The sequence below is a fragment of the Oryx dammah genome, unplaced genomic scaffold (assembly GCF_014754425.2).
Source record: "Oryx dammah isolate SB20612 unplaced genomic scaffold, SCBI_Odam_1.1 HiC_scaffold_18, whole genome shotgun sequence".
Taxonomy (NCBI): Eukaryota; Metazoa; Chordata; class Mammalia; order Artiodactyla; family Bovidae; genus Oryx; species Oryx dammah.
In genome coordinates this window covers 41465701-41489597 of record NW_024070202.1, presented here as the reverse complement: position 1 = coordinate 41489597, position 23897 = coordinate 41465701, and the positions used below count along the sequence as shown (strand labels likewise).

Genomic DNA, 23897 nt, shown 5'->3' with positions numbered 1-23897 from the left:
ACAGGCAAATTTGGCCTTGGAATATGGAATGAGGCAGAGCAAAGGCTAATAGAATTTTGCCAAGAGAACGCACTGGTCATAGCAAACACCCTCTTCCAACAACACAAGAGAAACTCTACACATGGACATCACCAGATGGTCAACACTGAAATCAGATTGATTATATTCTTCGTAGCCCAAGATGGAGAAGCTCTATACAGTCAGCAAAAACAAGACCGGGAGCTGACTGTGGCTCAGATTATGAGCTCCTTATTGCCAAATTCAGACTTAAATTGAAGAAAGTAGGGAAACCACTAGAACATTCAGGTATGACCTAAATCAAATCCCTTATGATTATACAGTGAAAGTGAGAAATAGATTTAAGGGACTAGATCTGATAGATAGAGTGCCTGATGAACTATGGATGGAGGTTCGTGACATTGTACAGGAGACAGGGATCAAGACCATCCCCATGGGAAAGAAATTCAAAAACACAAAATGGCTTTCAGGGGAGGCCTTCCAAATAGCTGTGAAATGAAGAGAAGTGAAAAGCAAAGGACAAAAGGAAAGATATAAGCATCTGAATGCAGAGTTCCAAAGAATAGCAAGAAGAGATAAGAAAGCCTTCCTCAGCGATCAATGCAAAGAAACAGAGGAAAACAACAGGATGGGAAAGACTAGAGATCTCTTCAAGAAAATTAGCGATACCAAGGGAACATTTCATGCAAAGATGGGCTCGATAAAGGACAGAAATGGTATGCACCTAACAGAAGCAGAAGATATTAAGAAGAGGTGGCAAGAATACACAGAAGAACTGTACAAAAAAGATCTTCATGACCAAGATAATCACGATGGTGTGATCACTCACCTAGAGCCAGACATCTTCGAATGTGAAGTCAAGTGGGCCTTAGAAAGCATCACTACAAACAAAGCTAGTGCAGGTGATGGAAATCCAGTTGAGCTATTTCAAATCCTGAAAGATGATGCTGTGAAAGGGCTGCACTCAATATGCCAGCAAATTTGGAAAACTCAGCAGTGGCCACAGGACTGGAATAGGTCAGTTTTCATTCCAATCCCAAAGAAAGACAATTCCGAGGAATGCTCAAACTACTGCACAATTGCACTAATATCACACGCTAGTAAAGTAATGCTCAAAATTCTCTAAGCCAGGCTTCAGCAATATGTGAACCATGAACTTCCAGATGTTCAAGCTGGTTTCAGAAAGGCAGAGGAACCAGAGATCAAATTGCCAACATCCACTGGATCATAGAAAATACAAGAGAATTCCAGAAAAACATCTGTTTCTGCTTTATTGACTATGCCAAAGCCTTTGACTTTGTGGATCACAATAAACTGTGGAACATTCTGAAAGAGATGGGAATACCAGACCACCTGACCTGCCTCTTGAGAAACCTGTACGCAGGTCAGGAAGCAACAGTTAGAAATGGACATGAAACAACAGACTGGGTTCCAAATAGGAAAAGGAGTATGTCAAGGCTATACATTGTCACCCTGCTTATTGAAGTTATATGCAGAGTACATCATGAGAAATGCTGGGCTGGAAGAAGCACAAGCTGTATTAAGACTGCTGGGAGAAGTATCAATAACCTCAGATATGCAGGTGACACCACTCTTATGGCAGAAAGTGAAGAGGACCTAAAAAGCCTCTTGATGAACATGAAAGTGGAGAGTGAGAAAGTTGGCTTAAAGCTCAACATTCAGAAGACAAAGATCATGGCATCTGGTCCCATCACTTCATGGGAAATAGATGGAGAAACAGTGGAAACAGTGTCAGACTTTATTTTGGGGGGCTCCAAAATCACTGCAGATGGTGACTGCATCCATGAAATTAAAAGACGCTTACTCCTTGGAAGAAAAGGTATGACCAACCTAGATAGCATATTCAAAAGCAGAGACATTACTTTGCCAACAAAGGTCCATCTAGTCAAGGCTATGGTTTTTCCTGTGGTCATGTATGGATGTGAAAGTTGGACTGTGAAGAAAGCTGAGCACCGAAGAATTGATGCTTTTGAACTGTGGTGTTGGAGAAGACTCTTGAGAGTCCCTTGGACTGCAAGGAGATCCAACCAGTCCATTCTGAAGGAGATCAGCCCTGGATGTTCTTTGGAGGGAATGATGCTGAAGCTGAAACTCCAGTACTTTGGCCACCTCATGCAAAGAGTTGACTCACTGGACAAGCCTCTGATGCTGGGAGCATTTGGGGGCAGGAGGAGAAGGGGATGACAGAGGATGAGATGGTTGGATGGCATCACCAACTCGATGGATGTGAGTTTGGGTGAACTCCAGGTGTTGGTGATGGACAGGGAGGACTGCCGTGCTGCAATTCATGGGGTCGCAAAGAGTTGGACACAGCTGAGTGACTGAACTGAACTGAGTCTCCTATATATGCTGTATGGAAAGAATAGCAGTGTTTAGAATTTTGGAACCGTAACCAGGCAGCATTTCTAATTTTCCTATTAAGAGTCTGTATGGAACTAGGAATTGAAAACTAATTACATAAATCTTTAAATTTTGAAAGATCCCTGGCCCCCAAGTGTTTCTGCCTCTGGGATATCTATTCCACAGAGGGTACATTGTATCTAGCAAAAAAATCATTAAACATTCAACCAATAACCCTGCCACCCCTCACTCTTAAATGTTTAACATATTTCAGGATTTTTTTGAACTGCAAAGCATTGACTAGATTCTCTATTGCTCATACAATAATTGATGACATGGGAAGTGAATTTGAATGTAAAAATAATGTCTAACATTAGGAAAACTTGCTTTTTTCTCATTAAGATTTTAAAATTTTCATCTTTATACACATAGTTTAGCTAGTAACTTTTCTGTTCTTTACTGTTTCATCTTATTCTTACTGTTTCTGATTTTTTCACCTTGTGTGGTTCTCAGACCTCATGGACTTGCATCACGTAAGCCTTTCTCTGAGCCTCTTGGTTGTTTCACTAACAGAATTCGGGTATCTCCACAGCTCGCCTGCTGCTGAGTCAACGTGCAGGGCCCTGGAAGCTCAGAGGTCCCTTGGAGATAGCTCTGCTGGAAACTGTTGATGGTGTGTGACTTGGGCCGACCTCTCCTGAATTAGAGAAATGTGTGAGCCATGATGCCTACAATTGTGCTTTTCATGGAGCCAAGTATACTGTTGCTGATTAATAAATAATGGGTTGTTTATCTTGGAGTTGTTTGTATTGGCAGATGCCCTCTAAAATTCAAAGGCTGTCTGTAAACGAATAATGACCTCATTGTTTATTGAGCGCCTGCTTTTCTATTTAATATTCAGCTATCTTGGAGAAATTTCTTGAATATCAAATCACAAGTAAAATGTAAGCAGTTTTTTTCCCCCCAGATTTCCAAATAGGCCATTTAACTGTGACTTATTCTCAGATGTTCTGATGATCTGGTTGTGTACATGTGGCTGAGGGAGAAGGGCAAGGGAACGAGGCCCAGAAGTTTGCCATCTACCACATCCACCACAGATAGCTGAAATAAATTCAGGTGCACTTCTGGTTGATGGTGTGTCTAGCACAGGTTAGCTGCTGAGCTTTCAAGTGGAAAATGTGCAGAGGGACAGGCAGCAGGGATCACAGCAGGAGTGGGTCGGGAAAGGCTGATGAAGGAGGTAGGTTTGATGGTTGATACAGCATCACTGGTGTGGCATGAGGAACAGAGCAAATTACACTCGGCAGGAGAAACAGTATGTTTGAAGACTTGTGGCGTCATCAGCAGTAGGCGTTCTGGGAACTGTAAGTTCAGTGATACTGGAGCATAAAGCACTGTAGGAATGGCCCTGAGAAAATGGGAATATGAGGCCCAGATAATGAAAATCCTGAGCCCCGTCTCTCTAACAGGGTGATAGCTCCATGATGTGTAGCTTGGGCCGAAGGCAGCATGAAGCTGTCACACCTTCCTTGTTCTGTGTGCTATGCTCAGATGTTCTCAGTATCTAGAGGGCTCTAATTTTATAAAGGGCTGTTTTGTGATTAATATTTTCATTTTGTGATGGCATAATTCGAGAGACTCAAATGGTGAGGAGATCGTGCATGAGTATAGAGGGTCAGGGAGAGTGGTTTTTTTTTTTTTTTTTTAGGGATAGTTTTGAGACTGGATTTATGACTCAGGTGATAGGGAATATAGAAAAACATGGGCGGAGATATGTCTTCCTGCATACCTTTGCATCCTCACTGCTGGCAAAGTGTGTTGGCTCTCTGTCAGTTGTTTAATAATGGTGGTTGACTATATGTAATGCATGAGACATTGTTTTTTTAACATAATATTTAAAAATAATTTTCATGGTTTCTTGGTACTGCTGGCTTTCTGTTTCACAAGAGGCAAAGGTTAAAATTATGATAATTGGCCAAACAGTTAAATGTCTTCCAGTGAGGGGCAAAATCTTGAATAAAATTAATTTATACTGCTTCAGTGTAAGTCATAGAAGAAGAAATTTTTTTAAGTGCATTAGGGAATACATAAAAACAACGATGAAAGCACTTTTTTTCAGTTGAGTTTTAAGTATTATGGTATAATAAATATTTGGACTTATTTTTAAGAAATTTTCGGTATTTTGGAAACCAAATAAAGATGATTTTGATATAAAATAAAATTTAGTCACAGATGTTAAAAAAAATGGTTACCAGGGTAAAAGGGGGTAGACTGGGATTGATATATATATATACACACACACAGTATTATATATATAATTGATAACTGATAAGGGCCTACTATATAGCACAGGAAACTATACTCAATATTCTGTAATGATCCTATATGGGAATATATATTTTTCATATATGTATGTGTATAACTGGTTTACTTTGCTGTACAGCAGAAAGTAATACAGCAATGTAAATGAACTATCAGTTCAGTTCAGTCACTCAGTCGTGTCCGACTCTTTGCAACCCCGTGAATCGCAGCACGCCAGGCCTCCCTGTCCATCACCAACTCCCAGAGTTCACTCAGACTCAACATCCATTGATTCGGTGATGCCATCCAGCCATCTCACCCTCTGTCATCCCCTTCTCCTCCTTCCCTCAATCTTTCCCAGCATCAGGGTCTTTTCCAGTGAGTCAGCTCTTCGCATGAGGTGGCCAAAGTATTGGAGTTTCAGCCTCAGCATCAGTCCTTCCAGTGAACACCCAGGACTGGTCTCCTTTAGGATGGGCTGGTTGGATCTCCTTGCAGTCCAAGGGACTCTCAAGAGTCTTCTCCAACACCACAGTTCAAAAGCATCAATTCTTCAGTGCTCAGCTTTCTTCACAGTCCACCTCTCACAGCCATACATGACCACTGGAAAAACCATAGCCTTGACTAGACAGACCGTTGTTGGCAAAGTAATATCTCTGCTTTTTAATACACTCTCTACATTGGCCACAACTTTCCTTCCAAGGAGTAAGCATCTTTTAATTTCATGGCTGCAGTCACCATCTGCAGTGATTTTGAAGCTCAAAAAAAGTCTGACACTGTTTCCCCGTCTATTTTCCGTGAAGTGATGGGAGCAGATGCCATGATCTTAGTTTTCTGAATGTTGAGCTTTAGGCTAACTTTTTCACTCTCCTCTTTCACTTTCATCAAGAGGCTTTTTAGTTCCTCTTCACCATTTGCCATAAGGGTGGTGTCATCTGCATATCTGAGGTTATTGATACTTTTCCCAGCAATCTTGATTCCAGCTTGTGCTTCTTACAGCCCAGTGTTTCTCATGATGTACTCTGTATATAAATTAAATAAGCAGGGTGACAATATACAGCCTTGACGTACTCCTTTTCCTATTTGGAACCAGTCTGTTGCTCCATGTCCAGTTCTAACTGTTGCTTCCTGATCTGCATATAGGTTTCTCAAGAGGCAGGTCAGGTGGTCTGGTATTCCCATCTCTTTCAGAATTCTCCACAGTTTATTGTGATCCACAAGGCTTTGGCATAGTCAATAAAGCAGAAATAGATGTTTTTTTTTTTTTTTTCCTGGAACTCTCTTGCTTTTTTGATGATCCAGTGGATGTTGGCAATTTGATCTCTGATTCTTCTGCCTTTTCTAAAACCAGCTTGAACATCTGGAAGTTCATGGTTCACGTATTGCTGAAGCCTAGCTTGGAGATTTTGAGCATTACTTTACTAGCGTGTGAGATGAGTGCAGTTGTGCTGTAGTTTGAACTATAATTCCAATTTTAAAAGATATTAAAAAAATTCAACTGTGAGAGAGAATGTGTGTGTTTGAGAGTTGGATACACAGAAGTGATAAAACTAGAAATCCTTTAATTATTTTATTTCACATTTTTTAGGTGCTGGTGAGTCTGGGAAAAGTACAATTGTGAAGCAAATGAAGTAAGTAGATTTAAAACAATTTTTTTTTTGATGTTGTTTAAGTATACCATTCCCTCAAAGGAAGTAAGTATTCTTTTTTTCCTTTTGTCTCCTTAGAATTATCCACGAAGCTGGTTATTCAGAAGAGGAATGTAAGCAGTACAAAGCAGTGGTTTACAGTAACACCATCCAGTCAATTATCGCTATCATTAGGGCCATGGGGAGATTGAAGATTGACTTCGGTGACTCAGCCCGGGCGGTAAGTTACTAAAGTCCTTGGAGCAGACCAGAACAGAAGAGTAAAAAAAAAGAAAGCTTACATGATAACACCATACTGTATTTATCAGCTATCTCAGGACCAGAAGAATAGTAGTGAGTGAAGTAGGTCAGAAGCTTTAGACGTGAGTAGAGTAAGAATACACAGATTTCATAATCTTCCCATTTAGCCAGAATGCTTTCCTTATCCATCAGATGGTTTGTACCACTCAGTAACCATTACTGTGTTTTCTATATAACATAGTATACTGACTACCTCTGAATCTCCATCATGGTTTTGAGTAGTTACTACCGAGTTCAGTAAACTGCCTACACTGGCATTCTTCAGAATTTGTTTATGTGATTTGGAATGCTGAAATGATCTAAATATTTGTGTTCATGCCCAGACTAAAAAGCAGTCTAGTCTCAGATGATGAAAACAGTATAAAGTTTGCTTATCTTTGGAATCAGAAAATACTTGCTATTAGAAAACATCTTTCAGAATTTCAGAGCTAGAAGGACAAGGACCTTAGGAGACAGGCTAGTTCCACCGCTTCATTTTGGCAGTAAAGGAACTGGAACCCAGGACATCCCATGATAGGAAAGACTGCCCCAGGGTGCTGAGCAAGGCAGTGTGCCTGTGCTTCCTTATGTGACCTAGTATGTAACTTGTTTGCGGTTTGATTGGAAACAGCCCTGGCCTGGCCCATCTACTACATTTTCCTCTTTTTCTCCCCAGTCCTGGGTAGCTTGCTTAATCTGTTTCAAGTTCTTTTTTATTTGTGTATGGTTTATTCTTCACTCATTCTTGTTTTAAATAAAATGGTAAAACTTGATGTTTCCAGAAACCTTTAAGTGAGTCTCTAGATTAGTTTTTAATATTTTGGTACAAAGTAGATGTATATTATTACTAATGTTACTACTACTGCGCCCTTTTATAGTTCCTTTTTATGTTTATGTGTTCAATGTGTGTGTTATCTCCCTAATAATACTATAAAGACTTTTTTGTATAGAGACCATAACTTTTTATCTTCTCACGTCTGCCAGGTTTTTAATTTTATATACAGGCTCAATTTGTACTTAATAGGAAAAAAAATGAATGAAAGCATCATTAGAAAACATATAATTCACTAAAATTTCTTTATAAGTTGTGGGGCATATTAATTTACTAAAGCTTTTCTTTTAAAATAAAGAATATTTTCAAAGACTTCAAGATCATTTTTAATAATAATTCATAGCATTCTTCTAACTTATCTTTTCTGAAACAGCATTTGATCATATCCAGACAATTTTTGCCTTATCTCCTATCGATTCAGGCTGTAACTTATTCGTTTATCGTTATTCATTCAGGAAATGTTTTTGAGCTCTTAGTCATACACAAGAGAGCTACCCTAAGATAAGGAATTGAATAAATTGTACTTTACATTAATTCCAATTCACAGGTACAGTATTATGCATTCCGATCTTACATGTGATTATTAAAGAGAAAGGTTTTGTAGCCTCCATTGTGTGAGGTAAGGAAGGGTCAATGCAGGCTGCTTTTTTATGAGATCTTTTTATTTTCATATTTTTCTCAAGAAATATTTTCTTTTTCTTTTTTTTTACTGAGCATTAAGTACTTTTATTACTCAAAGATTTTTCAAAATATTTATTCAGAAGAATTATGCAAATCAAACTTTTTTGCTTTGATAGAAATTTTTTTATAGAAAATTTGCTTTCTATAAGATCCATAATGTATAAGCTACACAAGCCATTTTCTGTCCTCTGGGGGCAGATTTGGGCTTAATTTCAGGACTGACTGGGCTTCCCTGGTGACTCAGCTGATAAAAAATCGGCCTGTAGGGCAGGAGACCTGGGTTTGATCCCTGGGTTGGGAAGATCCGGGAAGGGCTACCCACTCCAGTATTCTGGCCTGGACAATTCAATGGACTGTGTATATAGTCCATGGGATGGCAAAGAGTTGGACACGGCTGAGCAACTTTCAGAGACTTTGTTTCAGGACTGACTGGGAATAACTGCTTCCTCACACAAGGTGTTTTTTTTTTAAACTGGTTTTCTGATGCTTTGGAATCTACATGAGGGCCTGCAGTGGTCAGTTCTGTTTTGCCCACTCTTTCTAGATTCTCTAGCTGTATCCTAGTAACTTATTTTCTTCCTTCCTTCTGCCTGTTACCTCTGCTAATGTTAGCCATTGTTACTCTTTCACACAAACGTCTTCAGGCTGTCTCATTGGTTTTGATTGGTCTACTCCATGTCTTTGCAGCCTTGCCTCTATGCAAGTTTTAAAATACTGTGAGGCTCTGGAAATTGTGCTCAGGAATACAAAGATGAGTTAAAGACAGCTTGGACTTTGAGCTTGATAATTGGAGCATGTGTTAAGAGTTTTCTAGACCAAAACAAGGGAAAAAAGCATTCTAGAAAGAAGAAACTGTATAGTGAAAGGCTGCATATGTTTCTTTTTCTAAGATATCAGTTCTTGGAAGTGTTAGCCTTAAGTTGAAGGATAACCAGATATTTAAGTGTGAAGGTACTCTAGTTTTTTCTTTTCTCAGAAAAAACACAAAGTGAATAATCTCTTCTAGCAACTGTGCATCAGTGTCAACTCAGTCTCATTAACTTAGATATGTCAACATTTGAATTATTTAATATCTTTTTTGGTAAGTTTATTTGGCTTTACTGGGTTTTTAGTTGTAGCATGTGGGATCTAGCTCCCTGACTAGGGATCAAACGCAAGCCCCCTGCTTTAGGAGCCAAGGAATCTTAGCCACTGGACTGACCACCAGGGATTGTCCCAAATTTGTTAATATCTTAGTGAAAAATTACTCTCTTTTTTTCTTTACTGGCTTTTATTTTCTTGATTTTTACTGAGGTTGAGAATCTTTCTTTTTGTATCTCTTCTTAGTATTGAACTTAGTATTTGGACTCATCTTAGTCTTTACTCAGTTCTGTTTAATACCTTGTCCTTTTTCACATTAAGTCTCTTAGAATATTATTCAGGATATTTCTTTTATTGTTTTAAAACTATTTTTCTTACATTAGAAGTCGTTTCCTTCAGGCAGTTCTGACTTCTGTGTTTTGTGCCTTTAGATGTTCTTCATCTTAAAATTATTTTTAAAAACATATCTTCTTTTTGTAGAATAACATGTCCAGTCACCTGGAAATGTTATTTGTGTCTCCTGCTAGGTGGAATCTAAGTATGTTTTATAATTTGATCATCTCTTGCCTTACAAACCATGTATTAAGTAGTCTGTTCCTGAGTGACTTGAAAATGCTACCCTTAGCATTCTGTTGAGTGTTTTTAGACTCCGTTTTTTTTTTTTCTTTTTTTCTCACTGATATATTCTTTTTTCCCCAGCACAGTCACTTATTTTCATCATAAGATGGAAATAATAATAACATCTACCTTTGAGGGTTGTGAGGAATAATGACAAGACTTTACCACATGCCTTGGTCATAAGAGATTTCAATAAATGTTTATTATTGCTACTGTCATTTATAATGACTATACTACTATTATAATTTTTGTCAGAGTAACATTCAGTTTCTCTTGATTTATAGGACATGGGTATTTGCTAGGGTGAGTGCATCCATTCCACTATTTTTTAACCAAAATATCAAGGCTACTATCCATTTCTCTTCCAGATGAACTCAGGAATCATTGTAATTCCCCACATCCCTACTGAAATGAAACAAACGAAAAAGCCTATCAGTGTCTTAACTGGAATTATATTTTAATATGTAGGGTAACTGGGTGAGTGAGAACTGATGACAAAATGTATTTTAAATTTTAAGAGATGGTGACTCATTTGCTGTGGTTTGCTTCATATTTGGCAGCTAGTGAATTTGCAAAGCAGATTACACATTAGTTATTTAAAATGAGAGGAAACAAAATTGTTTTCAAGGCTGGCATTGAGCAATTAAATTTTGTGCCTAATATACTTTCAGAACTCTCATAATGAGTGTAGTTAATCTGTGGATGACAATACTGATAAATTAGATTATTTTGTTTTTAATAATGTGCAGTTAGGGAAGCCTTGAATAGGGGCCTGTGAACATGTCTTAGGCACTGCACACGAGCATGTACACAGGTGAGCACAGAGGTAGGGGAAGTAATTAGACAGACTTGCAGCAATTGACAAGTTAATAAAAATGTATTATGTCATTTAATTAATTTCCAATAGAATTAGTATTAAAATGTTAGAAACAAAAGAAGATAAAACACAGGGCTAATCTTTCATCCAAGAAAGCTTGAGAAGTACTTCCTTAGAATAAGCTGGGCTAGAAGGAACAGAAAACCTTGCCTTGAATTGACTTAAGCTCCCTTTCTCCCCCAGGCCTCAGCATGCTCCTGCGCTGCTGCTGCTGCTAAGTCGCTTCGGTCGTGTCCCACTCTGTGCAGCCCCATAGACAGTAGCCCTCCAGGCTTCTCTGTCCCTGGGGTTCTCCAGGCAAGAATACTGGAGTGGGCTCCTGCACTATGGCCACTTTCCTCTTCTTCTGATTTTTACATTTATTTCATTAGTTAGTTACATTATATCTGTCTGCCAAATTTGCCAGATTGCTTTTGAGAAAGGCTGTATCAATGTACTTTCCTAGCAGCAGCGCTGTTTCTTAGCAGTCTCAGTAGCCAAAATCTTGCAGTCTTAAATTTTAAAAATATTGGCTAATTTAAGTCTTCCTTCAATTTAATTGGCATTTTCAATTTTTTAATACAACTATGCATTTTTCCATATCTTCATTGACTCTTTTTTCTCTACGTTTGTCACCTATTTTATCCTGTATTCATTTATTGATTAGAGTATTGGTGTTTTGATTAATCTCTTTGCTTGTTTGTATATATATGGGATTCCCAGGTGGCTCATTGGTAAAGACTCTGCCCTGCCAAGCAGAAGATGTGGGTTCAGACCCTGGGTCTGGAAGGTTCCATGGAGAAGGAAATGGCAACCTACTCCAGTATTCTTGCCTGGGAAATTCCATGAAGAGAGGGGCCTGGCAGGCTACAGTCTATGGGGTCACAAAGAATGGACACAACTTAGCCAACAAACAACAACAAATGTACATATATAGTAACTCTTGGTCCACTAATGCATACTTCTCTCACATTTGGCTTACTGCCTTTCATTTTAGGTTTTCATTAAAAAAAAAATCCCCTATTATTTATTCCATTATGTTTAAATTTAGATAGTCTTCTCTCAACTAAAGATTTACTGAATATTTATGATATTTTAAGAGTTTTTTTAGGGAGTAAATTTCAGCATTGTTTCTATGCTAGATCCTTAGATCCCTCTGAGACTTTGCTGTATGCATGGAATAAGGATCTACACTATTTTTTTTCCTCTTCAGATGGCTATCAAAATATTCACAAGTGTTTTTTAAGTAATTGCATTCTTTCCTGATTTATCTTGCCACCTTTACCATGTAAGTTCAGATTTGGGACTCCTCACCCCTATTGATCTTAATACCAGATGTTCTACATATTGTAGACTTTTAATATCTGATAATTTCAGCCCTCTGTCCCCAGTATTCTTTTTCAAAATGTTTCTAAGTATTTCTGCTTGTTATTTTCCCAGATCAGTATTTGAGTTATTTATAGTAGTAGTCTGGTTTATATTTGAGAACTAAGATGATGAAGTTATATTGTTTTTGATTCTGAGAAATAATGATTTATATATGTGGAAAGTGATACTTACCTTAATTTGAAATATATTATGTCCATCCAGCACAGTATTTTTCTACTTTACTCAATTTGTGTATCATTCATTACATATTTAACTGTCTTTTGACAATAGGTTCTATTATCCATACAAAGAACACTTAAATATTTATTTTATTGATTTGATATTTTAAGATACATACATTTATAAAATTAATAAATACATGTTATATTTGTGTAATATATTGTAATTTCTTTTTTTGACTTAATGAAGCTCATGCTTACTGCAATTTAGTCAAGTTTTGCCATCTGCAATTTAAAATTAGATTATTTTATTTTTAACACCCTCCCCATTTCCTTGTCTCAGTCATTTTTACTTTAGTTACAGTTCTGTTTTTAGAGGAAAAAAAAGTTTTATGTTTATTTTTTAATCAAAGCAATTCTTTAATGTCTGGGATTAGCATCAGGAGCTGTGGAGAGGTGATTTCACTAACATTCTCAGTATTTCCTATTGAGTACACTAACTTTGGTAAAAGCTGTATAGTCGTTTTAAATTTGTAGGAGTGATTGTATGCTATAGAAAAATGTGGTAGATTAAATATAGGAGCATTTCTCATTGTATGTGGTATTCAGTGTTGTCAACTAATATTATTAATGAAAATAATTATTCAAAACCATTGAAACAAAGGATTTCTATGTGTATATCCATCATGACATCAATATATTGATATTTTCCCTGCAGCCAAAATTTTGAAGGTGTCACAGTTTTTTAACACTCCTTGAGCATATTTAGCCTCTATCGTAAAGGGCTTTCTGATGATTTCTGCTTAAACTCTCCGTCTGATTCATAAATTCTGTCTGCTAGATCACAATAAGCAATCATGTAGCCTTTGCTTAAAATTTCAGTCTCTCCCTCTCCCTCTATTTCTTGTTTTTTAGGTGGCTTTGGTTGTTAAAAAGTGCTTTTATTGAATTGAAATCTGCTCTGTTTTGCCCTAAGAATTCTTTTTCTGCTCTGTGTCTAAGCACAAAGTCTACTTCTTCCTTTTAATGAACCTTGATATATCAGAAATCAGAAGACAGCCGTATGTATTATCGCCAAGTAACAGGTGCTCGCTCATTGTCAGTGTGGGAAAAGAGGCTATTATGTGTCTCTTGACATGATAGCAGATAGCATTTCTTATCTCTTTTTTGAGTTCCCCAAACGCCCAGTTTGTATGAACTGGAACTTCCATTCTTCAAACCATCCTATTTGCATTTAGTTCTTAGTCATTTAAAAACGTACTAACTTGGCTACATTCACAGATTTTTTTCTTGATACTTGCAAGTAATTGCCTGATAAGTAAATTTCTTCTTAACGTCACAAATAAGAGTCCTTACAAGCTGTTTTACTTACCTACAGCCCTTCAGTAATACCTATCAGTTTTCTACTCTGTGTCACACTGTTTTGGTGCACTTGAGTTTTTCTTCCTTAAATGTTCTTAGTAGTGTCACTACCTTAGTTGTGTCTGACTCTTTGCAACACCATGGACTGTAGCCCACCAGGCTCCTCTGTCCATGGAATTCTCCAGGCAAGAATGCTGGAGTGGGTTGCCATGCCTTTCTCCAGGGGATGTTCCCTACCTGGGGCTCGAACCTGGTCTCCTGCATTGCAGGCAGATTCTTTACCATCTGAGCTACAGGGAAGCCTTAAATGTTCTTAAATAACATTCTACGTGAATCTTGAAAAGACTTCAGTTGATGATAAGATAGGACTCATCGTCATTCTGCAATTTTCAAATGTGTCTTATCTTAGGCAGTGGCTACTTAGTAACTGTTGACTAATATGTGTGATTGGCTGAGGTGACTAATTACCTGTGGAACTCCAAATAAATTGCGCAGTCTTTCTGTGCATTGGATTCTTTTTATATAAAACCTAAAGTTAGGTAGAATAATTCTAAAAGTAGTTTCCAGCTTATATTTATTCCTTAAAGCTCATCTATAAACATCTGAATATCCTGCTAATGATGTGGGAGTATTCCAATTTATTTATTAAGGAAAAGAGACTTCTTAACATTTTTGTGAAGAGGAGACATTTTTGAATACTACTGAGAGAATACAGTTTATAAATAGAGTTTCCACAGTTTCCCAAGGCTTTTCTTCAGGCTTCTTGCCTGGTAAGTTTGAAGAGAATGTGATCTTATGACCCATACCAGTGGGCATTAATCTTTTCTATCAAAAAATTTTATGGAAATTGAATACATACATCATAATGGAAGCTCACTTAAGTGAAAAGCACTTTTCTAAAATGGATAGAGAAAAGTATGTTTGATGTCACTTAGTTAAAAATAAAAATGACCAAATTTAGAAATTTCTTATATGTAAGTCATTATTTCGAAAACTGAGTAACTATTTACTAGAATAAGGTAAATGGTGCTAAGAACGACTTGAAATCATATTTTGTTGGAGTTTATTAAGGATCTTGTACACGTGTTACTTGCTTGCATGCATTTCTCTTGTGATTTACTAAAAAGGGAAACATATGCTTGAATAATATGTTCCCATGCTGAGTGACTTAATTATTTCTCATGATGGGTTCCATCTGAAAAGAAAATGTTTCTCAAATTGGCAGTAGAATAAATTTATATTGTCAGCTGGTACCCGCTGCTAGCCTGTGTCACCAAATGCTTCCCTTCTGTACACCGTATCCTGAGATGTGCCATCACTTCGTAAAGAGCTACTACACCAGGCTGGAAAGATGCCCCTAGAGAAAAGTTAGGAATGGTCTACCCAGTTAACATAAGCTGTAAATCCCAGCCCAACAATCTTTGTGACGATGGTATCCTCACATCTCCCTTATTTTGTATTAACCATGTTATTACCCAAAGACTAGAGTTGTGTTGTAGAGCACTGTTGCTACTATGTTTGTGGCTATTGTGTATGTGAAATGTGCCTGATCAGAATTGGGATGTGCTGTCTGTATAAAAGAAATACCAAGTTTCAAAGAGTAAATATCTAAGTTTATATTGGTTAAATGTTGAAATATATTTTATATACAGGTGATATAAAATATTGTGGAAATGAATTTTACTTTTTTTTTTACACTTTTTAAAATGTGCTGTTAGAAAATTTAGAATTCCGTCAGACTTAGTGGGTTTTATTACCTATAGATAAGAATAACTGTAACTATTGTAGACTCTGGGCTTCCCAGGTGGCGCTAGTGGTAGAGAATCCGCCTGTCAGTGTAGAACAGATAAGAGATGGGGGTTTGATCCCTGGGTTGGGAAGATCCCATGGAGGAGGGCATGGCCACCCACTCCATTATTCTTGCCTGGAGAATCTCATTGACAGAGGAGCCTCATGGGCTATGTATGGTCCATGGGGTCGCAGAGTTGGACACTACTGAAGCGACTTAGCATGCATGCATTGTAGGCTCAACACTTAAGCAGAATTTAATTTTATGTGCTTTTAAAAACTTTTGCATGCTATCTTCTATATGCATCATGAGTTATTTCTACTTCAGAGCTGTGTTTGTTTCCTATGCTTGGATTAGCAAACACCTATCCTCACTTCTGGACCCACTGATGTTAATGTATACATACTTTAAGGTATTCTGAAATCTCAGACTATTATTTGGAACTATTCTTGCTTTATTCCACATTATTTCTTCCTTACCTGAGTTTATTATGCCTCTACAAAGTATATCACAGAGCTGACAATTCAATTCTGAAAATAACTTCTAATGGTGTCATGTGTTTTTTAGATTAGAAAACATTTTGGTAATGGGAGGCAAAGAATACAATCTTCTGTTTGGTCACAAGTGATCATCTTCCATGCACAGCTGACTGTCAGTGGGTAGTTGGTTAATATATTCCCTCACGAGCTGTCTCGTCATTGTTTCAGCTTTCTGGTGCCTTGATAGCTGTTACTAATATCACAAAACATGAACACATGACTTAAGATTGTGCTTTTTTGATTAAGCCAATTTTTAAAGTGGTATTTTAGGGAAATCCAAGTTATGACACCAATAGACAGCATAAAGGAAATTCATGATTGTACCTTTTGTAATCAACAATGTATTTTATCTGTAGTGTCTTTTTACTTTTTAAATAAAAATGGCCTTTGAATGTTCAGGATGATGCCCGCCAACTCTTTGTGCTTGCTGGTGCTGCAGAGGAAGGTTTTATGACTGCAGAACTTGCTGGAGTTATAAAGAGACTGTGGAAAGACAGTGGTGTACAAGCCTGCTTCAACAGATCCCGAGAGTACCAGCTTAATGATTCTGCAGCATAGTAAGTAATCATAACTTCATGATCGTGAATAGTTACTTGCAAGTCAAATATACCTCCAAGTCAGTTTTAATGCACAATTGGCTGACACATTCTTGTACAACTTAAGGTATTCAAGATGACAATATTTGAACACTTTTTCTGTCTGTGTGTGTGTGTGTTTGCAGGTAGCAAGGCTTAAATTTCTTTTGTGTTCAAAAATTGTCTCGGGGACTCATGCTTATGTAACTAACTCTAATCATGCAGCATGGAACTGTTTCCTGTATACTTCCAAGAAAGTATTTGGGATTTCCCAAAGTTTACTCTAAATTTGGGTAGACTTCTAGTTTGCCTGGGACCAGCCAAAGGGAAGGGTAACTAATGTGAGTGCTCTTCATTTACTGATATGCCTGAGAAGTCACTTGTCCAGTGACAGGCACCTTGAGTCACAGGCAGCCCATTTGAAGGGGTGTACAGTGATAGCATCAAGATATTCTTATTGATGAAAATAAAGGAGCTGTAAACTTGACAGTTGTCAAGTATATGTGCTGTGTTACATTAGACATTGTTTATATTAATAGATATCAAACTGCAGTTTTTAGAAGAAAAATTTGCCCCAATTTTCTAGGTGGTGGCCTCAGAATGTCTATAAAGTTAGTTTTGATAACACCTAGTCAGGGAGTTTTCTGTTTGGTGATCTGCATAGGGAAAAAAAAATCAAGAATTTATTTCCATTATTTGGCACACATACTCAGCAGTGTCAAAGATGATACTCTGAGTAGAAACAAGTGCCTTACGCTTATTTAATTTTCCAAAGTTGGTTTTCTTGACAGAGGTCTTGGCTCTCAGGGATACAAGTGAGGATTAAATAGAAGATGCCAAGTATTAGAAGGTCTAATTTTGCTTTTCACTTTGCCACAGTGAAAAGCAAATGGGTGTGGCTGCTGAGAACCTAATTATAGTATCGTCCTGTGTTGCACGTCAGTGTACTTGGCATTACGTTAATGATTTAGTGTGAGTGAAGAAGTAATACAAGATACTGTGTAATCTGTCATAATTTTTATAGCGCTATATTTTTTAACATGTATTTTTAGTGTTTTACAAGTGTATAAGCCATATATATTATTACATGGGTATAACATCTTATTGACATGTAGTTCATCTCTCCATCTGGTGTCCTGATTTTTTACGAGGAAATATTCTTTGACTCGGTGGGTAGGCCTTTGTCTCCATGCTGTGTACTCATAATCTGTGGTATTTTTTTCCCCTAGCACTCAGAGATTTACATGTATTTTGAGGTAATATTATTTATACTTAACATTGAGGACTATTTGATTTTCTTTTTTAAATCTCTGCCACTAAACTGTAACTCAGTAAGGTCTGTTTTTGCCCAGTATTCTATCTCCATTACCTGATACATAGTCATCACACAATATGCCCTTATATTAAGAAACCAAACTTTCCAGAAGCTAGAGGAAAAAAGTAGAAAAAAATTTTCTTAGTGCAAAACACAACTCTTGGTCCACAGTACTTGCTTTGGCACCACCAGAACCTACAGAAAGATCCAAGCGGAAATTACTTATGGTGAGTAACTTGCTCTGAGCTGAGCCCAGCAAGAGGAGCTATTTGAATAATTAAGGGGTGCTTCTCAGGGACAGTAGGTTAAAGTTCACTTCCCCCATCTTCCTGGATGGATGTCCCACTTCCCGCCAAGTATATTTGCCCCGACCCCCTGTCCTGTACACAGTGCTTGGAGTCACTTTGGCTCTCCGTTATTTCATTACTAATAGTTCTGATCTTAAGGTGGCCAGAATGGAGCCGTTTTTCAAGAATGAAGGAAGTCATGAAACTCATTATTCTCCTTGGTAGTTATAAGGCATCTTGATTTCTGAATTCTTGACTAGAGATAGAGGGTGCTGCCAAGTTGCCCAGTAAGACCACCTAACCATCCATCTATGAAAAATTTGTGATCTTTTAAAACAACTGGAGTTTTTCACAGTGCCCATTTTTCTTTTTTGTCTTGTTGAAATATAAATGTGCATTATTTTTAGAGGCTAATAGAACTATAGCAGTGTTAAGCAAACAAATGTTTATATGAGTAATCAGAACATAGTTTAAATAAGAACAGCTCATTACTTCAAAGGGACAGTTAGTAAACTCTTGTCATGGCCTGTTTTAAGTCAGATTTTATTACAGTAAAGTGAGCTTTAATATATGTGGAACTAAAAACAGATAAAATAGGAGATTATCAACAATGCAGTAATAACATTATTTTAAAATACAGATAAACTATCATCTCTGTGTATTCTACTATCAACATCACATACATATACTTGTCTATAACATTTTGATTACTAATTCAGCTGATGGCTTTCCAATTCCATCTCCACAAATCATATATTTATTGAGCTCCTTTTGTGGATAAGTCCCAATTCTGAATGGCTAAAGAACACTTTCCGAGGGCAGCATCAATTAAAGTTGCAAAAGTTGGTGCTTCTGTAATGAACCCCGAGGTATTTGCTAAATTATCTTGAACTGTTCCACTCTAGTATTAGAAAACACTGCAGTCATGCTCCCCACATTCAGGTGACCTTAGGATTAATTCCATGCATAGCCTACTAGTGGACTTATGTTCTAACATACATGATGTGACTGTTCCTACCTCCTCACTACACTTTTTCTGATGTGAATAACTTTCCCTTTTATCCATGTACCTTTCAGATTTCTGTTACACTCCTCACCTCACTCTCCAATAAGCCCTCTTCTTAACCACTCAGGTTCACCTTAATCTCTCTGTACCTGTACTGTGTGTAACATTATTGATTCTACTGCATAATTGAACACAAAAGAATTGCATAGTATGATACCACTACATTTTTATAGCACAACATATTTTGCATTATTGGCAGAGAGAGTTGAATGAGTGGCTAAAACCAGAAATAAAATATGAAGGTTGATTCGTAGAGCCAGTAAAATGTAGAGTACAGAAGCATGTGTAGTGTTTTTCTGTGTATAACTTAAGGCTAGTTGAAAAGGAACAATACTGAATTCAGCCTTTGGCCAGGGGTTTCCTCACTACTTTCTCAAAAACTTTCTACAATAACTCCTCAACAAAAAAATGTTTAGAAAATAAACACAGTGGTACATCAAAAAAATGTAATAAAGAGTTTTTAGAGACAAATTCATGGCTTGCAGTGAGTTCGGGCGCTTATGGAGTTTTGTGGCTGGAGAAGTGTAAACATTTTCATTTCAGAGAGAGTTGTGTAAGATACAGATTTAAATTGGTCAAATTACATCATTACACAGAAATGTAAAAACTTGCAGTGATCTGTAGTACTTTATGCATCAAAATGTTTTGTTCTTTGATTTAGATGATCTTTATTGATAATGTTAACTATTAGGATATTGTTTATTTTTCAGCTATTTGAATGATTTGGACAGAATTGCACAACCAAATTATATTCCAACTCAACAAGATGTTCTCAGAACTCGAGTGAAAACCACAGGAATTGTTGAGACCCATTTTACTTTCAAAGATCTTCATTTTAAGTGAGTAGCTTCAAAAGCATATAATATATGAATTCAGATACATAATACAAAATACAATGTTTAAGGGAAAAAGGTATAAAAAAGTTTAACATTCAGAGTTGGAAATTACAAAAAATGTTTTTCAGGTCCAAAGAGGGATATTTTTTATTTAAGAAAAAGTAACCATGCAGATTTCTTTTGCCTGTATTTTTCACAGTGGCTTAAATAAAAATAGATTTTGGTTTTTATTTTTAAATATAAACTACTGCTCTAATACTATATATTTTGGAAAAGGATTGCCGTCTATTTTTAGGTTTTACTGATAGAATATATGCTGATTTATGGAAATGTTTTTAAAAGCTACCTTTTATAAATTTTTCACAAAGATTTTTATGCACACTTACATTTCTACTATTTCATGATGAAAAATGTTCGTTTAACTTACAGTGTACTATACCTTATTGAGGTCTGAACAGAGAAGCATTGAATGGTAGCCTATAGAATGAAAGGGATCCTGAAGTTCATTTTGTCTTGTTTGCTCATTTTATAATGAACCAAGTTCAGGGAAGTTCAGTTAAACATTGAAAATTGTTACTTATTGAAAAAAGAAAAACAAAATGTGAGAAATACTGCTGAATTTTGCTCCAGTTAATTCCAGTGCTCTGAAACAGTATGATAACAAATCAGAATTTCTGAAACTATCTTAAAAAGAGGTTTCTAGTCAGAGATTAAAAACAAATACTCGTCAGCTCACCTCAAAGAAGCTCAATATTACCCACTGTGGGGAGCACAGCTAGAGATGCCACTATACCTCTGAGTCTCCCCGTAAGTATTTTAAATATAATGCATCTGTTACTAGCATTCATCACTACATTATCCCACAGTCAATGGTTCATGTAATTGAGTTTTCCAGGAAAGTAAAATTTAATTTCAGTTTTCCATGGCAGCTTCCCTCTCAGAAGCAAACACTACCTTGCTTTCTTAAACAGAGATACAGATCATAATTAGTTTATCTGAGCGTGTAACTTTTGGTACTATAATATGGTACTGTTTTGTATTTGCTTGTCATTTTTTTCTCCTCTCCCTGCTGGTATTATCTTTTATTTACTGAAATCATTTGCCTTCTTTTAGTTTGCTTACTATTTGTAGAATATTACATAGCCAAACTCAGGAATATTAAAATAGCTTTATTTTAAATCATCTTATTGGTCTTATTTGATTACTACTGCTGGATTTATTTTAAAATTATGAAATGACTTTAAATATCAGGAAGTTCAGTGTTTGACTTGTAAGGTTTAATGCATTTTTTAAAAATCCTAGTACACCTTAAATTCTGATTTTTAACCTTGCTTTACGACCATATTTGGTAGCAATCTTAAATTATGTTCAGATCATCACTTTATTCTAACCATGACATCTGAGGAAAAAGTACCTGGGGTTAAGGTTACCAAATAAGGATTCTGGACTTGCCCTTGCTAGGTAAAGGCAAACGTGTTTAAGATTCTTAATAGGTTGTTCCAATCTTGCCCAGTGTCAGAGGTTTATACATAAAATGGGTTATTATCTGTGAAAGAAAAACATAGAGGTGACAGCTCTGTAAATGATGGGAAATGGCAAAGGTAAATATTACGTCAATTATTTGGTGCTTCAGGCAATCTGTGTTAAATTTAGTCATGTTCTTGGGTAGATGCACTATAAATATTTACTTCCAGACCATACTCAGCACTTCCAGCCTAGATTTCCTGAAGCTGTCATTTCAACATCAGGTAGCTTGTCTGTTATCATGATCCTTCCAGGAACCTTGCTCTGTTTAGTCTTCTTGGGTGATGTAAAGTTTCACAGGATGTTTTTAGTTACTGTTTTCACTTGCTGACTTAAACATAGGTCTGTCAGGAACTTCAAATAAACTTTGTCTTATTTTGGATTTGAATTGTTAAATTACTATCATTGCTAACATATGGTTCCAAGTATGCTTTTTATATATTTAAGAGTCTCAGAAAAATGAAGACAAAAATGTGCTTAGAACAATTCTACTGGAAACTCCTGAGTGTGTTTTATTCTTTTGTGTGTTGTGTGGTATAAAGTCATTGTCCAATTTTTTAACTGCTGATACAAAATTTTAGTTTCACTTGTTTTGTGGTATGGGAATTAACAAATTTAAAATGAGGCAACAAAGCATTATAACTTAGGAATATATACTATCACCTCTGTGACCAGCCATTTATGGACAGTGTCTATGAGGATTATTTTGCTTTAAAGAATCAACAGTTTTATTGGTATTTTGTTATATTTTTGTTGAAAATAGAATTTTCTAATAGAAGGGGTACTTTATCATTATGTTTCTGTTCCTTTTCTATAGTCATGTAAATGTGCAGTTGGTTTTGGTGTGGAAAGTCATTTATGGGGTAGTATTCATGTATAGTCGATTAGCATTGCCCCAGTCTTGGTCACAGTGATATCAGGTAACAGTCTTGAGAGTAAGTCAGCACAGTTCAGGATCTTCAATACATTCCTTTCCATCTTCCCTCCCTCCCCCTGCTTCCCTAAAGAAAGAAATCTAAGAAAGCTCAATTTCACTCCCTGTTTAATACTAGTCAACAGTCTCTTCATATGAAGGAGAACATATTATAATCATTTTTTGTTTTGGGTTAAATAGAAATTCAGAATTTGAAGATAATTTTAATGTGTGAAACAATGAATAATGCTCTGTGTACAGTCTGATCCTTCGTTGTATTAGTTCTTAGTCATTTTTGCTCGAGTTAGGCCAGTGATTCTCAAAGTCCAGTCTGCAAATCAGCAGCATCAACATCACACATAACGTTTAAGAAGCACTGGCTTAAAGATTCTTTGTTTATGCTAGGCTTTGCTGGTGGCTCAGAGGGTAAGGAATCCACCTGCAATGCAGGGGATCCAGGTTTGATCCCTGGGTTGGGAAGATCCTCTGGGGAACAGAACGTCTACCCACTTCAGTGTCCTTGCCTGGAGAATCCCATGGACAGAGAAGCTTGACAGGCTATAGTCCATAGATTCACTTATGATCAATAATGAATGACCCTCATTCATTCATAAATTCAAGTGAAGAGATTGTTTCTGTATTCATACTACTTATCAACTTAAAGCTCTTTTATATTTAACATTCCCAGAGCATAACTGGAAGGTCTGTATCTTTAACATGTTAAAATTAGTCTATTATTGATCCATTTTGAGATAAATTTTCTATATGATATTAGAGAATGCTCTAATTTCACTCCTTTTACATGTAGCTGTCCAGTTTTCCCAGCACCACTTTCTCCATTGTATTTTCTTGCCTCTCTTATCTTAGATTGACTGTAGGTGTGTGTTTATTGCTGGGCTTTCTGACCTAGTCCCTTGATCTGTATTTCTGTTGTTGTCCCAGTATCATGCTATCATGGTATTTTGATTACTGAAGCTTTGTAGTATAGTCTGAAGTCAGGGAGTCTGACTCCTCCAGCCTCATTTTTCTTTCTCAAGATTACTTTGGCTATTTGGGATATTTTGTGTTTCCATATAAATTTTTAAGTTTTTTAGCTCTAGTTCTGTGAAAAATAGCATTGGTAAACACTAGTCTATTACTGCTTAAAAGTGTTTTGAAATACTCTGTAGACACAGTTCATTATTTCATTCAAGAAATACTTATGCAGTACATTTGTTTGTCCAGTGGAGGCCAAAACAAAGTCTTTGTCTTTACATCATTGTAGGGTTGGGGGACGAGAGGAAATGAAATACATATTTAGTATTCAAAGGGTGGTAACTGCTATGATGAGAAAAGCAAGGTGGCATATACTAGCTCGCTCCCTAAAGCTTCTGTAACAAATTACTACAAATTTGTGGCATAAAACAACAGAAATTTATTCTCTGATAGTACTTGAAGCGAGAAATTAGTTTGTTAGCAGGATTATGCTC

The 23897-nt window shown here is 36.6% G+C and overlaps 1 protein-coding gene across 1 annotated transcript in view; it reads left to right on the top strand.

Moving 5' to 3' along the window:
- The window catches only part of GNAI1 (G protein subunit alpha i1), a 105069-nt gene that overhangs the window by 64892 nt on the left and 16280 nt on the right, over positions 1-23897 (top strand). The window contains exons 3-6 of the mRNA XM_040260741.1: positions 6269-6311; positions 6408-6549; positions 16312-16469; positions 19866-19994. Coding sequence (XP_040116675.1) covers positions 6269-6311; positions 6408-6549; positions 16312-16469; positions 19866-19994 — 472 coding nt within the window. The remainder of the gene's footprint in view (positions 1-6268; positions 6312-6407; positions 6550-16311; positions 16470-19865; positions 19995-23897) is intronic.